General features: G+C 40.9%; 1 protein-coding gene across 2 annotated transcripts in view; it reads left to right on the top strand.

Annotated features, from left to right (window-relative positions):
- Window positions 1–17,338, top strand: part of htr4 (5-hydroxytryptamine receptor 4) — a 139,522-nt gene that overhangs the window by 73,799 nt on the left and 48,385 nt on the right. For both annotated transcript variants that reach the window (XM_031866966.1, XM_031866967.1), the window contains exon 4: window positions 5,984–6,184. In XM_031866966.1, the coding sequence (XP_031722826.1) occupies window positions 5,984–6,184 (201 nt within the window). The remainder of the gene's footprint in view (window positions 1–5,983; window positions 6,185–17,338) is intronic.

The raw sequence follows: 17,338 nt of genomic DNA, 5'->3' as shown, positions 1-17,338 counted from the left end.
TATTTCAGAGAATGTCTCCTTGTGTGTCTAAGTGAGACAACGACAGAAAGGATGAAAGTGAGAGAAGTAGAGCCACGGTTACATGAACTGCTGCTGAGATACTGAACACAGAAGACAGCAGAATATACTGCAGCAATGAATCAAAGAATATCTACATACAATACATTTCATGAGCATAATGTTCAGAGTCAGGGTGTTCTTTCTTCTGTGAAGTCTAACGAGAAACTGCAACGATGTCTCGGGACTCGGGCAGAGCCGGTAGGTCATCCTGAGGATGGCCAGTCATGTGGGAGCCGCCCTCACCGCAATGATACAATCTTCTTCTCTTCCTCCCTCTTCTCCCTCTCTCTTTCTCTATCGTGTACCATGTCTCTGATAGTTGGACTCTCTCTCTTTGTCTGTCTTTCTATCTGCCATGAGAGCTCAGGGTGACCATCGTTATGCTGACATGTGTGTGTTGGGTTGTGTGAAGGATGAATGCATGCGAGAAAAGAAAAAGAAAAGCAGACGTGTGTGTGTGTACGTGGGAATAAAAAGTAATTAAAGTCAGCATTCATTTCTGTGTATAAATGTGTGTGTGTGTGTGTGTGTGTGTGTGTGTGTGTTTAAGAACATTGATGAGTGACAAAGTCACTGCTGTGATGTCTCACCTCCCCGAGGAGAGAGCGATGACACACCGTCTTTATTTGTCCCGGCATCATTGTCTTTCTGTCCACTGGGAAATACACACACACACACACACACACCCACACACACACACACACACAGAGAGACGTCCACTGTTTTTACTCCTGGTTCACGTTAACTGCAAACACGTAAATATAAAAAAGACACAAATGCATTATAGATGCACACGAAAAATAAAAAAAGACTCACTCCTGCTCTGGTGGAGTGTCCCCTGGGTGACCGTGTTTGTGACAAAATATAAAGCAGAACTCTGAGCACATCATTAAAACAACTGTTGAGCAGCAGCAGAGTCAGCCTGTTTCTTAGTCAATCGTAAGAGAAACAGCCAGTCGGTATTTTTGAATTCATCACAGGAATACTTCACCCACAAGAAGACTACTTGTATATCGATTACTCACCGCGTGTCACCTTGACTTCTTGGAGAAAAACATTTTGTTTTCCTCACATGCCTCCCGTGTGAACGGAGAATCGAAAAAATGTCTTGATGAAGTGAAGCATCAATCAGCTTAATGAGGAATATATTCAAGGTGCTGGCAAGCCAGCTTGACTCTCTGGGCTCTCTGACTCTGTGCAAAGATTCCAGTGCATCTCTGCAGGATCTATGGAAGCAGGAGAGACGGTGGGACGACATCATCAAAACAGATAGATTGTCGGAGAAATGGCAGGCGTGGGAGGTGAACGACGCGGCCACCTTAGAATCTATATGCATGTATTCGGTGGTCTTTCACTCCGCGTGTGAAACAAGAAGCCGACCTTGATGCATCTGTCCCGTAACGTGAGGACTTTAGTAACGCCACTACCGCAGTTATTTTATATCTTCTCCTCAGCCTAACTAAGTTGTTTCCTTTGAAGACAGAAGTTTGAAAAGATGCATGTAACGAGCAGAAATCAACACGTGATGCTGGACTTTTGCAAAACACATGAAAAATGATGAGCAACTTTTTTGTAAGATATCGAACTGTTCTATGAGAATATGTTTTGAAGACAAAGGGGTTATAGCCAAACAGTCAGTTAGCAATCACTTAATTACTAACAAGTAAGTAAGTTAGCAAAACATGCTACATGTTAGCATGTCACACTTAAAAGCCATGACAGGGAAAGATTTAAAATATATTTTATTACAATGCGAGGACACTCTGGACAAGTGAAGTGTGTGCAGCCTGCAGGAGAGGAAAGCTGCCAGACACGTTAAGAGGCATTACACACACACACACACACACCCACACACACACACAGACACGTGCTGCCACACAGACTGCATGCTGTTTATAATGGACACCAGGCAGCTTTATGAGCAACTGTGGTGATTAACCTGCAGCCATGCGAGCTGCAGGATCTTCGTTAGGGGTCTTTGTATTTTCTATCTAATAAGCACATGTGTGCATTAACACTGTTATGTGCTGGAGGATATTTCATTTCAGTATGGGGATAGTCAGATTACTGTTTTTATTGTGATAAGTAACAATACAAATCTATTTGTTTTTTGTAATTTTCTCGTGTTTTCATTGTCTAACCTTTGTTTTTGATTGGTGCCGTTTTGTAGAAAACAGTTCAGCCTTAGTCGTCACAAAGAGGCATTCTGTAGTCAACGCAGGCTTTCACCTCTTTGGATTCAACCACATGACACTGACACCGGGATTATCTTATTATTCTACAAGAAAGAAAGAAAATAAAATAAATCCAAGCAATTTAATAAATACAATAATTACATGAAAGAACACAAGAAATCCACTCAAAGTGTCTTTAAAGGCAGAAAGATTATCATTAGCATTCCAATCACTGCTGTGGTGATCACAATGTTGTTGCAGAGGCATTTAACGCCTCAGGCAGTATTTCACAAAAACTAGAATATCAGCTTAATGCTTTTTATTGGCAGTGGAGTTGTTTTGTTCTCACTTCCCCAGGGTCGTTTGATTTACATGTTTTCAGCCCTGAAATCTACCCAACCGGGAGGAGTGGACCTGCGACAAATTAACAAAAGTTTCAAAACTAAATTTCCAACACTTTTGATATATGACAATATTTCAGAATCATTGTCTTATCTATAATCAAAGTATTTAACTTCACAAAGAAAAACAGTGCGGTTTAACCTAATTACAATTAAAGGATTTAAAGAACATTCATCCCTCTTCTCCTCTTTACAGTATTTTCTTCTTCAACATGCTCATCTCTCCTCCTCTTCTTTCCATATTATCCACTCGACACACCGTGCGTCTGTAAATCACACCAACCTTCCAGCAACACGATCCCTCTTAATACACTTTATTTATTCTTAGGACTTTAAGCTAAACACGATATGTCATCCTAACTAAACGCGACGCCTCCCGCTCTGGGTATGTTAATGGTTTCTAAACTGTCCTGAATTACAGCCAACAACTGTGTGTGTGTGTGTGTGTGTGTGTGTTGTGTGTTTGAGCATACAGTGTGTGTATATAAACCTCATTAATCTACAGAAGGTGTGCACATGGTTTTCTGTGTTTCCGCTTGCGTTGATGCATCTATTTGTGCGTTTTTGTGTGTTTTCCGATGCGTGCATGTGGACATGTGTGTGTGCATGTCCGACATGATTTATATTGTGGCGCAGCAGACAGCTGCTTGGTTCCTGCACTAACACTGTTTTTAAGGGGCTGTTTGGGTTAGTGACAGGCAGATGGAAAACCCTCACAGCCATCCGCTCTTACTGACGCTATTTATAGACCGCAGACCATCCACGTGGCAGACAGCGTGGAGAACAGACCAGCTGACTCTTTCACGGGTTAACTGGTTGGTTGGTGGTTCGTCTGTGAATGCAAAGCTTTACCAACCAGGTGATGAGGCGCGTCGCTATGCGCTTGTTACAAGCGTGTCTTTTAGAAATTAACTTGACTGACTAACTACTAACAAAAGTAACAAATGACAAAATATCAACATTGACTTTTAGTTTCACAATAGACACAAACACCGGTCTGCTGGGTGAAAGTCCTGTTTGTTTGACCCATCCACCACCACCGCTCCCACCCAACAGTCACAGACTGTCTCGCTCTTTACACTACGTTAGCATCTACTAATGACACGTATAGGTGTACATTGGAGCTTTGTGAAAGCCTGGTGCGTCTCATACGGACGCTAAAGAGTCCGTCTGTGTGGTGGTATCAAGACACCGAGCGGCAGTATTTGACGAGCTGGGAGTGAGAACAGGTTGACTGATCAGCTGACTGAGTTGTTTTTGTACCCAAACCCTGTGACAAACCTTTCAACCACCATTTGACCGGTATTATATAGATTAATGTGACAATAACTCATTTGTCAGAAAGGTTACAAATATGCTTAACAGCTGGCAGCCAAGAGTATCCTCTCGCTTTGTGTGAGCAGTTGTGGTATTGGTCAAGCACAAAGCTGCACAGAAAGAGAGAGCGAGAGACACAAAACAGTGAGGGAGTATTTATGCATGTGTGGGTGACAGACAGTCTGCTTAATGAACATATATCAGATAGTTGCAGGACTCTCTGGAAGCCATCCCACCCTGCGTTGGCTGTTAAGCAGAGATCAATGTAGTAGATGAAAGTAAAATATGTCTTGGGGTCCATTTTATTGTAGTGTTTTTTTATCTCAGCACTACTTTGTAGTAACAGCACGGCCCCTCGCCTGTGACAGCTGTATTGCTGCGATAAAGAAAACCAACTTTTATCACGGGGAAGGTGATAAAGAGTCTGCAGACTGTTAGAACAAAGAGGACTCCAGGCTCCTTTATATCATCATGAACAACCTATTTGCAGAATGAATCTACCTTAATCTCATTCTGTCTCGCTGTGGTTTCACCTCATTTCAAGTTGAGCGTTTGATGACTTTTCTCAACGTGTCATCACTCCTCTGTCCTCCGCCTCCCATTTAATGAAATGGAGAGATGGATGTTTTCTCTTTCCTCGCAGTGCTTGTTGTTGTTGCCCTGTTCCCGTGGAATCTGTTTTTCTTTTTGCTGATATTTAAAGACAGACTTTTCCATCTCTGCCTCTGTTTGGCTCAAAGTCGGAGTGGTTGTGTGGAGTCTCTGTCAGAGCTCTGTGCAGGCCTGTCAACTTCTTCCACAACAAGTAGGGAAAAGCATTTCTTTATGGAATTGTCTTTGTGCTGGCCGGCATGTTGAAACAGGAAGGAGACGAACGCAAACTGTTGCCACAAAAGGTGGAAGAACATTATTGTCTAATTGGCTTCAAATAACTATGGAAGTGGCCATTTCTTAAGCATGGAAGTTACCTGACAAATAAGTCAACGGTTGGTTTAATTTACTTACGGAACTGACGTTACTTAAGGACTTAAGATACAAATATACAGTGTCAAGAGTTGCATATCAGTGAACAACTTGTTGCTTTCTTGAGCTGCTGTTGGCTGTATTCATGATAAAAAACACACTATGACACACACACACAAAAATAAACAACTCTTTTTCAAAGAAACAATTCGCCTGTTATTGGGTGTTGCTGCCCAACAGTACAATTACATTTTCATACAGCTGCCAAACTCTCAGTATCAGTTACTGTACAAGTGTGATTCAACGTCGCTGAGAAACAGCGTTGCCAAAGTCATTACCAGCTACGACAGCAACGCTGGTCTTGTTTTCACCGTGTGAGTCTGTGAGTCATCTCGACACAATGTGTTCCTGGAGACGCCGACTGAAGCAGGAACCACCACAGAAGCAGTTTGGAGTACTTTGTTATATTTCTGCCTGTCAATGGACAGATTTTGTCACAGTGATAGCGTTGCAACATGCAGTCACAAAACGTGCAGGTGTGTAGTTGCACCACAGTCTCGCGACAGTTTGTGAAATTGTCACATTTTGAGTCTATTGATTTGTAACATTTTCAACTTTCAAAGGAATATATTTCAATCCAAAGTATCTTTTCTGCACCGAGTCAGTCAGGACGACATCAGGCGACAAAACCAATGAAACAAAATCACTTCGTTAGTTGCATAGTAACGTTGATACGTTTAGTTGTCTGTCCACCATGAAAAAGGATCCTAATCGACTTTTCAAAAATGTGTGTTAATGTACATCCCAAGGTCTCTAGTTTGAAAGTAAAAAATTTAAGTTTTTTTTTATTCAAATCACATTTTTCTTGTTTTTCGAATAATAATGTCAAAACAGCATCGGTAACCATTACATTTACTCCACTCTCCTTCCAATGAATGATCTAAATATGCATCGTCAACATTGATCATTCATTATTGATTAATTGATCACAAAAAGAGGTATCACTCCAGAATGATAACGCATATTTGTTTATCTAAACTCCTCCTCTCATTCTTTTTCCTCCACCAGGAAAATCAAGACCAACTACTTCATCGTGTCTCTGGCGTTTGTCGACCTGCTGGTGTCGGTGCTGGTGATGCCGTTTGGTGCCATCGAGCTGGTCCACCAGCACTGGATCTACGGCGAGACCTTCTGCCTGGTCCGGACATCGCTGGACGTCCTGCTGACCACCGCGTCCATACTGCACCTGTGCTGCATCGCCCTGGACAGGTGAGACGTTCCGGGCTGGTGGTGTGGAGGAGGAGGGTGAACATGTACATCTTAAAACACTGGCTCTGTGTTTCAGACACAGACGGAACAAAATGTGTGAACACGTAGAGTAAAAATCCCAGAAAAGTCTGAAACAATGGCAGGAAGTAAAGATAGTGTCAGAGCATTGTCTTTAGGTAAATAAATGAAGGAAAATATAAATGCTATACTCTCTCTTTGAACACCACAAGTTCACTTTATGTTGTTTTAACTTAAATAGAAGACATTTACTCTGGACAATGCAAAAAAAATAACACAACAATTGTAAATATGTAATATAAAAGTCTCTCCAATGTTCTGCTCAACAGAATCACACCACTGTGAGACCTTGAGATACGTGGAGAGCTACTGTAGGGATTGAATCAGAGCTACTGTGTAGTTGTGTAGATGAGTCGTTCCAGGTCAAACTGATCTACAGTACATCAAGGCCTGCAGTCTAAAATCGGATGTGTATTTTCCTGCTTGCCCCTGGTTGGGTTTTGTGTAAAAGTTTAACTTTTATTTGAAGAGGATTTGATAAGGTAGAAAAGTTGCCCAAAAACTAAAGAACATAGTTTCTAGTACTTTTCAAAAGTAACTTTTTCCCCCCAAAGTCGTTCCTCTGAAAATGATTGAATAGAAGAACACGGATTACTCACCGAAACGTAAAGTTGGTTCGGAGCTGAAGCATTAGTCTTTGAACCTCTGAAGGGTGAGTACTGTAGCAGCAGAGTGATGTTATCAGACTCAAGCGCTGCTTTTCACTTGGACAGCTTTGATATTAACTGGAGCGAGAGGACCTCCGGACTGATAGCACGGACCGTGTGAGGATATAGACCGGATAAATTATTTGTATCGCCTCTGCAGCCAGACCGACACTTTGTCATTTACAGCACCTGACACATTTCTAACGGACAATTCACACTGCTAGAGAGCACTATAAAGGTTATTCATTCACTGAACATGTTGTTATATGTATGTTGATGTATGAATGTGTCAGCGTTTATCTTGAGAATTCTAGTTTCTGATTGGTAGCAGGTTAGCCCTCATTAGCTAGTTAGCTCGCTAGCACTTTGGGACAGGGACTGTTCCTCACCTCTAAGCCCATTAGTCCATCTCTATTAGCAGATGCTTTTTTTGTCTTTTCTAATTGAATGACTCAGATGTCCTGCTGTTGTTGTTCTCACTTCTCAAGCTTGAGACTTGTGACTTTGCAAACACGCTGCAATATTGTAAGCCCTAACAAACGTAGCGGGCGAGTGATGCTGAGGAAACTTTCTGTATTAGAAGTCTCTGAAAGTCAAGAGCTCATGAAATATGTATTCAGCCTTGAGGGATTCCTGCACTGAATATAATCTTAGGAACTTTTAAGGCACAATAAGTGTTGTGTACCACTAGTCTTAGCTGGATGCAGAGAAAATATTGTGCCACCGTCTTCCACCACCACCTCTCACTGAAGCATGCATAGCAATGATGACGGTTGTACATTGTTCAAATTAGACACTCCAAAGATGCAAAGCTAGGCAACAGTGAAAGAGGAAATTGTTTCTTCATTCAATTATCTGGCCGGAGGAGCTTTGTGCTCTTTTATACATTCAGCTGCCTCCGCATCCTGGAAGAGCGCATCTTCCATTACCGATTCAAAGCGAGGCAATCACCCTTCATCACCCCCGAAGTTCTTAAAAAGTAGTTACCTAATCGAAAGAAAGAATAAATTAGATTACTTGATGAAAGAATAATGAGGTAGGTAGGTTAGGTACAGCCCTAATACATTCACATATGTTGTGCTTTGATAGTGATAAAATGCTCTTATTTTGTAAAGAAATCTAAATAAAAAGAAGCTTCTGCTGTAATATGCGACATATCTTAATAATCAATCCAGTATTGTATTTCTGTTTCAGTCTTAGCACACTGTTTTACTCTGTCAACTGTTTTGTTTTACTTGAGGCATTTATTTTCTATTTCCTTTCTCATTACTCGTTGTTTTTTTGAGTAATTATGAAGTTAAGTTCAACCAACTGAGAGAACACAGCACAGTGTTAGTTCTCAATCTCTTTAAAAGCCTTTTTCAAAAAGGCAAAAAAGAATGTTTCCAAAAATGTTTCAAATAAAATAGAGGAAAGTGCACGCGACCGATAAATAATGCATAACAGATCATAATTAAAGTACCCTTTATCACACATTTTTGTCCTCATGAATAATTATTTGCTCTAATAAACCACAGTCACACTCAACTATGCTGTGAATATGTGCTGCGTTCTCATTAAAATGGTTGTCAAGGTATGTGATGATTATAGAAAGTTGCTCTTAAGCTATAATTAAATGCCATTATTGTAAGAACAGGTGTAGTAAAAGACAGCGTCTCAGTGTTGAGCAGCTTGTAAACCCTCACGCTGTAATTACAGGCCATTTGAGAACCATCGTCATGTTTGTGGTTGTATTAAAAATGAGAGGCAGACTGACAGAAAGAGAGCATGAAAGTCTGTCCTCGTGTTAAACTGCCGGATGAGACGAAAAACTAATGAAACTGTCAGTGAGTTGCAGCAAAAACATAAGAGAAAGTCTGGAGTCCCATATGAAAGAAAATCCCAGATTTACTTTATCTCCCGGAGTGTATCTGTGTGTATGTTCTGCTGAATATTTTAAATACCCAACCAACACACAGCAACACACACATTCTGTGGAACAACAGAAACGAAGGCACTAAAGATGAAAACAAGTCTTGGCAGATTCAGCACTGGATTTGTTTGGTAATCCTCCTTCATCTCCAGAACTTGGATCCATAACTTCTAAACGTTTAGGGGTTCATTTTGCAGGCAGAGATAAATGCCATCACAGTGACACACAAACAAAGAATTATGGATTCAGAGTACAGAGAGAGAAAGAGCGTGTTTGCATCCAAAATCATTTTTGCAGCCTTTTTAAACCACGGAGCATTACTGACCTCTGGACAGTCATTACCGCTGGCCATTGAGCTTAATATGTCTTTTCCTTTATTAACTATACCATTGAAAGTTTGGAAATTAGTAGTTTCCACATCTCTATTTCCCACAAGTGTTACCAACCAGAGGGGTAGACCAACCTCTTTGACCCTTTAGCACCAGGTGGCAACCTCCAGTTCTGCCGAGTGAAGCCGATGCGGAAGCGTCTTAAACCTGCATTCTCTCTAGTGTCCACCAGGGGGCGACTCCTCTGGTTGTATTGAAGTCTATGAGAAAATGACTCTACTTCTCTCTTGATTTATTACCTCAGTAAACATTGTAAACGTGAGTTTATGGTCTCAATCTCTAGTTTCAAGTCTTCAATACAGCATGATGTTCATTTAGTACATTATGGTCCATTTAGAGTCAAACAGACCATAAAGCAGGGGATGCTTTAGGGCGGGGCTACACGGTGATTGACAGGTCGCTGCCGCTAGTGATGGCCGTAATCCAAGATGGCGACGGCGATATCGCAGACTTCATAACATCAGTCCACAAACCAATGGGTGACTTCACGATGTCCACTACTTATACAGTCTATGTTTAGCACACACAACCCTCACTCTTGCTCACACAGTTGGCTGCTGATAGCTGATAGGTCAATTCAAGGTGACCGACATGAGCACATTATCATTTCTATCAACTGAAAGCTGCTCTTATCTTGAATCTGACAACAGGACACGATGAACACAGTTTAAAGTGAAACTGGTGAGTGACAGGGGACAATGTGTGACCCAGTCTGCATGATTTGTCAAGTTTCAAGAGACTGCTAATTGTTTTCTATATACTGCACAGAAATGAATGAAATGGAAATGAGCCAATGGGGGCCTGTAGGAAAAACACATCCAAAAATCTAGAACTGCGTAGCATGCAATTGAAATAGTCAGAAACATTGTAAAATATCCATGATTTATCGAACATGGTCTTTAAACTGAGCTTGTCAACCTCTTAGGCTGTTCATCTGTTAATGCCCCATCCTTAGGACATGGAGTCTGCTAATCCCAGTAGAAGAGGCCTGAGAGGCAGTTCTGCCCCAGAAGCCTAAGTCAGGGCAAACACGCTAATGAGAGTAACGGAGTTGCTCCATAGGAACAGCAGGGGTTAAGTGCCTTGGGTGAGAGCACTATGACCATGCAGGGAGGGAAACAGGCCTTGACTATTGGAGATTTCCCACTGCATATTATTTAACAGATCGCAAAACTCACGGTTCATATCGTATCACGGTTTTGAGTCACGGATCAGATTAGCAGAAAAAAGGAAGGAAATATCGATTTCAACGATGCCACGTTTTGTTGCTGCGGATGCGGTTTGCTGATAATCGATGAACTTTATCGGCTGATACAAATCGTATTTGTTGTTTTCTTATAGCAGACAAAATGTCCAAATGTTACATTTATTTATTGTTATAGTCATCCATCGTAGTTATTTGCATAAAAACACAATTCAAATGATTAGGAAATGCATGGCAATAGTAGTTTTGATTATGTATTATAGACTGATTAGCGCTAGAAAAAAATAAAAAAGGTTGGCTGCAATTGAAAGCAATTGATAAAGTTGGGAAGTATTGCTGTTTTAGAAGGTGCTATAGCTTCCCCTCAGCACTCATGGAGCCTTTATGAAGGTGTTCCTCAAGGATCCGTCTTGTTGGAATCTGGAAATGTATTTCCCCCTGAAGCCCACTCACATGAAAAGAGTGTCTACAGTTACTGGCTGCTTTGTGGTTGGAGAAGCTTTATAGACAACAAAGTTAGAGAGAAACTCTCTCTTCCCTCAACCTTCAAGATGCCTTCAATGCTTGAACTTATGGAAATAAAAAGGGCGGAAATATTGAACAAAGAATCCTCGCACTCCTCTATTTACAAGATGTCCATGAGCAAGGCAAAGAATCAGTGAAACAACTTAATCTTCTGATCAGCTTTTATTTTGAAGTTATGAGTTATATTCAAGTATTCAACTGCACTCCCCATTGCTTCACCAACTATTTGAAGTCATGAATCAAGCAAAAGATTTTGATCTGCCCCCCCGGGGGAACAAGTTGTGATGGAAACCTGGAAAAACAGATGTTTTTATTGGATATGATTTATCCAGCGTCTCTGCATGTCTACATGCAGAGATTGTGACGATTTTCAGAGGTGGGAAAGCAGGCAAGCCGTTGTTCTTGTCTCTTGTGAAACCAAAACTCTGTTATCTAAATACATAACGCTCAGGTATTTTAACTCAATTCATTCTGAAAAAAAGGAATAAAGCAGTACCTGTTTAAAAGTGACACAAAGGAGTCCTGGTCCAGTGTCCGTAGGTGACGAGTTGGGAGTGAGAATGTGTCAGGAAATCAAGTCATGTCGAGTGAAACCAAGACAGGAATGTTCAGTCATACCAAATTTTCACAAAAACCTGATTTTCACATTTAATTTCAGTTACCTCCAATAAGTGAGTGTGAGTGTTGTTCTCTTTGCCAGCAAATCAATATCTTATTCATTATGAGAAATTCTTTTTTTCTTCACCAACGATCAATACTAAGAGGATCATCAGATAGGGATGTGCTGGACTTATAGCACAACATTAACAGAAGATACTGCTCTACAACACGAACCAAACGTTTTCAGAGTTCCTGCTGACAAACTGAGTGAAGCACTGGTGGAAAAATCACTTCCAATATGTTTTTGCTTTTGGAGGAAGAGCGGAGGGAAAGCTCAGGAAGGCTGCTGATGTCATTTATAGCTTCCAGCATTTCTGAACAAAACAACAAAATAAGAGACCAGGGAAGAAAACAACACATTTCCCGGGTACATTATTATAATGAAGCTGTAAAAGGAAGCATCTGTCGACTGCATCACTGGAGGAGAAAGAGAATAAACACAGAAGGAAACAATGAGAAACCTTTGAATACATAATATAAAAGAATTTAGAGAAAAATAAAAAAAATGACAAACATTTCCAGCACATTGCCATTTTATTTATTTCCTACTGCTGTCAAATACTGTCACTGCATGTAGAAATATGTCCTGACCCAAAAACAAATGCTCTGCTGAGCTGCTGACGGAGCGTTACAGAAACACAACATGGCGTAAACATCGATGGAAAGGAAATGGCCACCACGTTGTGTCGGGACACACACGGTTTGTCTTCCTCCTGGTGGTGGAAGCCGTCACTTTCCTTCAGAGCAGCAGAGATTTTAATCATATTTGAGGAAATTCAGGCAGATTTTATCTTATCAGATTGCTTATTAACACACATAATATATTGTTTAAATTCAATTAATTCTCTTTTTCTGTTATCACGCTTAGCTGGACAGGAGTAAACGAGATTGGACAAACCAACCTTGTGATTAACTGTTAACCCACTAAATCAAGTTTATTAATTTTACTATTATTTAGTTGTCATCACTATTCCTATTGTTAAGAAAAAATCACATTAAATCTCGTAAGTAGCCAATTATGACTTGTTAAGGACTCAGAAATCAAACTTGAATTGTGGCCAAAATATAAATATATAAATAAGGCGCGTCATGTAGGTTTTTACCGGCAACACAGACTCTGTCTTTGTAGCATGTGGTTGCGTTCCAGCTTCATTGTTTGCATATTAAGTTCTGCCAAGTGACGATGCAGTTGGTTATGCAGGGTTTGGAAGTGTAGGCCTTATCAATTAACTGGATGGTTTTAACTGCAGGATGAGGGATTCCCATTCATTTCATTTATTTTACTGTAAAATGTAACTCACATGCTTGTTCTGCTGCGTCACATCGCCTTTGGTACGATGATGTATTTGTCTTCATCATTTTTAAACAGATATTACTCAATTTTTTACACAGTTCCATGTCGTTTTTACCTGTTGGAGGGCAGAGCGAGAAGCACAATGCTCACGTGGCTTCCATGGCCCCGTGTGGCCCCGTGTGGCCCCGCGTCCATGCCGCCTGTATTTTGGCTGGTAGAACTAGTCTCTTTCTACTTTGGACACATTTTTGCTTAATTGGGAACATTGTTAAATCATCGATTTCTGTCTTTGGTTTCTCACAGTCCTGGACTCTGGTAAAGGATTTTGTCTTCGTCAAAGTCATATTGACTCATCTCAGGAAAAGCACAGGTGTTACTAATAACAACCATGGCTCAAGTGTCCCAGTAAACCATGAAGGTGTGAAAGTGAGCCAGCATGCGCAATACCAGGACTCTGAAATCAAAGCAGCTGTATTCAGCCATCATTCATTTTGTCTTTAAACCTGTGCTTTTACTGCTGCGACAAGTCAAACTGTGTTCTGTGACAAAGCTCTTTTACCGTTTCCTCATCTGAGAAGAAGCTTATTGCAGCTTTCCTCTCGTCAGACCTTGAAGCAGGTCAGAGGTCACTGCAGCTGCTGAAACTCACAAAAAACGAAAAACACCAGAACACTGAATTGAAGAAGCTGAAAGCAGCGAGAGAGCGGCAGCGAGAAAGAACTTGGCTGACAGACAACAGAAGCTTGTGTACGTGACAGAGAACGAAAAGAGACGGACGGCGAGAGAAAAGAAAAGGAAATGCAGAAGAAAACAGAGAGAAAGTGAGAGAACATAGAAAATAAGTGAACAGCTGCAGGATAAAGCTTCTCATTCACCCACCGTCAGCTGAAGATGCTGAAAAGGGCTGAATGCAAATGAATTTAGACTAAAAATACCAGAACCGCCACTAGGAGGATGCTCCAACACAAAGGCATTCAGTGAAGAGGCTAACACACTCAGAGACATTTACACTGAGAGTGAAAACACCGGAACACTGAGCGAGGGAGAGAGGAGCAGAGGTAGAAAGAGATGGTTACACAAAGAGTTTAAATATCACTGCATGCTCTCATGTTTGGAAGAACTCTACTTTATTACAGATATTGACATTGATGTGTGCTGTAGTGCCTGATGTCAAACCAAATAACTTTATAACTATTTAAGTTTTATTATGCTGCTTTCAGCAAAATCACAACACATACAAAACATGCGACACATTAGAACAACCCTTTCAAATTATGTCTATAAATAACTCATCAAAGAATCTCCATTTGTATTTGTTTTTTTGTTTTTTTAACAAAATGTGAATTTGAAATCCAAAGGTATTTTCCTTCCTCTGTTCATGTTAAAGAGATCAAGGCTGGACCGAGGGCTGGGAGGCTAAAGGTTCAAGAAAAGGCGAGTGTGCTTGCTCGAAGGGCTCTGGGTAATTTTATCGGAATGTTATACTCGGAAGTCAAACTTTTTTTGAACAACTTCAATAGGAATGAACGAAGGCGCCGCCTCCGACGCTGTATCCAGTTCTCTTTATACATCTATGGTCCAGACCTCGTCCTGGGAGGAGCTACTGGCAGCGACGGGCGTGGTTCAGATGTGTGACGCGACACGGAGAGTCGACTGTTTGTTCAAAACAACAATTGCGGCTCCTGAAGAGGTTAACTTAGATGATGCATCATGAGCTTATCCCTGTTCAGCCAAAAGTTAGTTTACCTTTCTAGTTTCTAGTTTTCTTTTCCCTGAACACAAACCAGCATTGAGTGCACTGAGTGGGGGCCACTGGGGGCCACATCACAGGCTAATGCGAATCATCTCACATCATGATAAATGTACAGTAGCAGTGATGATCGTATGGTGTATTAACATTAGGAATGCAGGGAGAATACTGCTGTGACTTTACTGTGTGATAAAGGCTGGTGTTAATATAGAGAAGAAGTAAATGATATCACAGCGGTTATGTGAAGGACCCTGGGATGCAGAGTCCTTCACTCAAGAGGCAAAAAGAAAGCTATAGAGACAGAAAGAGAAATGGAGCGAGGGAGCGTGAAGACACAAGGGACTGAAGAAAGCAAAGCGTGTCATCCAGCAGCGTCTCGCTTTAATACATGCGCCTGCATTTATTCTTCATTTCATCGTCTCCTTTACGCCACACTTCTGCACGAGACTAAGCCACCTCTCGTATCACTGCAACTAAAAACAAACCCAAAACCCGTCGACATCGATCAAAGCCTTCTGAAAGAAAGGGAGCAGATGCTGATGACTGACATGATAGGGCAGTGCTGTTTAGTCCATGTAATGAAGTATGTGACATGTGTCGCTAAAGATCACATCTTGACCCTATTTTTAGGGACTAAAGCGGTGGTTCTTAATTCTTTACACTGACAGGCTGCTGGCCGTCTGTCCTGACATGTAATTAGTGCATGTAATTAGATCCACCTGGTGGATTCTGATGTTGCAGGTGATTCTTGGATGTGTTTAAGGAATCCCAGAAAATCTAAACTGACTTCTTAAAACAACAAAATCAAAATTGTATTCTCCCCCCCCCCAGACTTATTTAATTTGTCTGTCCCGTCCTGATTTGAGTGTAAAGTCTCATGTTCCTGATTTGTTTCTCTCACTTGTTAATGGAGCTCATAGGATGAGTTCAGGCAGAGTGCTGAGGTCAGACGTTCATTAGCTGATTGGCATCAGATGTTTCCATTTTGCTTTGTTTGTGCTTAATAGTCTCACAGACTCATTTTTTTCTGAATATCTTGCACGTTTCATAAAGTTTATAAATGGTTGTATGATCTCTACAAAATAGCCCAGCTGTCAGACAAAAGTCGAGTGCAGAGGTCAACATTTCCATCTGCGAGTAAAAAATCTACAAAATTAAAATAGTGAAAATGTTCCTATTGGTGGTGCAGGTGAATGTGTTGACTAACAGTATGCTGTCTGTACAAAGCTGCTTTGTTTGAGGTGAAGACAAAATCCAATGACCCGCAGCAGCCTGAGAACGTGGAACACGGCAACACTCTTTGGGTTTGGCTGTTCTCAGAAACCAGCGTCCATATAAATAATGTCTGAATAAAGATGTCAGAAATAAACAAGAGAGAAATGTTTTGCAGATCAAAAGGAAACGGGGGCCATTTGAAGTGCTCGCGGTCAGGACATGCTGTCATTCAACCGTGCCCCGTCTGCTTCTAATCTTCCCCAGGTTCAAGTGTGTGTGTGTGAGAGTGTGTGTCCACCTTTATGCATCTATCTTTGTAAGTATTTAAGCTTCTGGGAGTGTGTGTGCATACAGTGTTCTTGTGCATGTTTGTGTGAGGACATTTCTATTCAGACAATGCAAGAATTCATACTTGTGTCGGGGATTGTGTCACTCAGGCCTTAAAGAATCCATTTGCAACCTTTCAACACTATATTTGGGCAATTCAAACAGGTAAAGGGCCTCTTGACCTTTTTTTTAATGCCCCATTACATGCAGACCACACACAGTATACACAGCCTCTCCACATCACTGATGGCACCGCAAGTAGGTAATGAGGTAGGACCGTAGCAGGGGAGGCAGCAAAATATCAACAGAGAGTGACGATAGGGATGAAGTTAGCTTTAATGCTGCTGCTGCAGAGCAGAGTGTTCAGTCAACCCTCTGAGGATAAGCAATGGTTATAAAAATATGTAAGCTCAGCTGCTCTGGAGAGGATGACTTCGGGGGTTAGAACCTCGATCAGAGGAAAGCTGCAGCTACAGTATAGATTATTATTTAAGGAAATTATCTGGCATTCTGATAAAGCAAGTTTTTGGATTAGCGTGTTAAAGCTGTGCTTATCGTCTTTTTTACTTCCAGGCTTTACGAACACCAGTTATGTTACTACTTATTTAAACCCATACCACGATCTTTTCTTAAGCTTAACCAAGTAGTTTTGTTGTGTAAGTAAACCTAAAAACAAAGTAAACCTTACGTTGGAAACTTGTTTTGAAAAGAGACGGTATGTGACAGTGAGGTGAAGGAGGCTAAAAGGCCTCACAAAGCTCCAAAGAGAGGGAATATGTATCTGTAAGCGTTTCATTTGGAGAGACTTATGTACCATGTCAAGCCCCCATCGTCCAATAACAGGTGTTTTCACTTATGTTGCCTGATTAGACCTCTTCTCAAAGTTCTGTTGGAGTGAACAGCATATATAGTACAAAGTACAATGGTTTAATAGGCAAGGCCACTCAAATTGCTTTACATAATGCATTAAAAATATCATAAATATATTAATATTAAAATTAAACAATTGCATTTTAGAAAAAGTGAAAGTAATTATATACTTACAAAGTAGAATCACCCTTATAGTGACACATCTTCAACATGCAAAGGCACACTGGTACACACACACACATATCCCTGTACTTCTATCTTTAAGAGGACCCTCACTGATATA

The sequence above is a fragment of the Anarrhichthys ocellatus genome, unplaced genomic scaffold (assembly GCF_004355925.1).
Source record: "Anarrhichthys ocellatus isolate YVR2014 unplaced genomic scaffold, GSC_Weel_1.0 scaffold37, whole genome shotgun sequence".
Taxonomy (NCBI): Eukaryota; Metazoa; Chordata; class Actinopteri; order Perciformes; family Anarhichadidae; genus Anarrhichthys; species Anarrhichthys ocellatus.
This window is presented reverse-complemented; position numbering and strand designations above follow the sequence as displayed.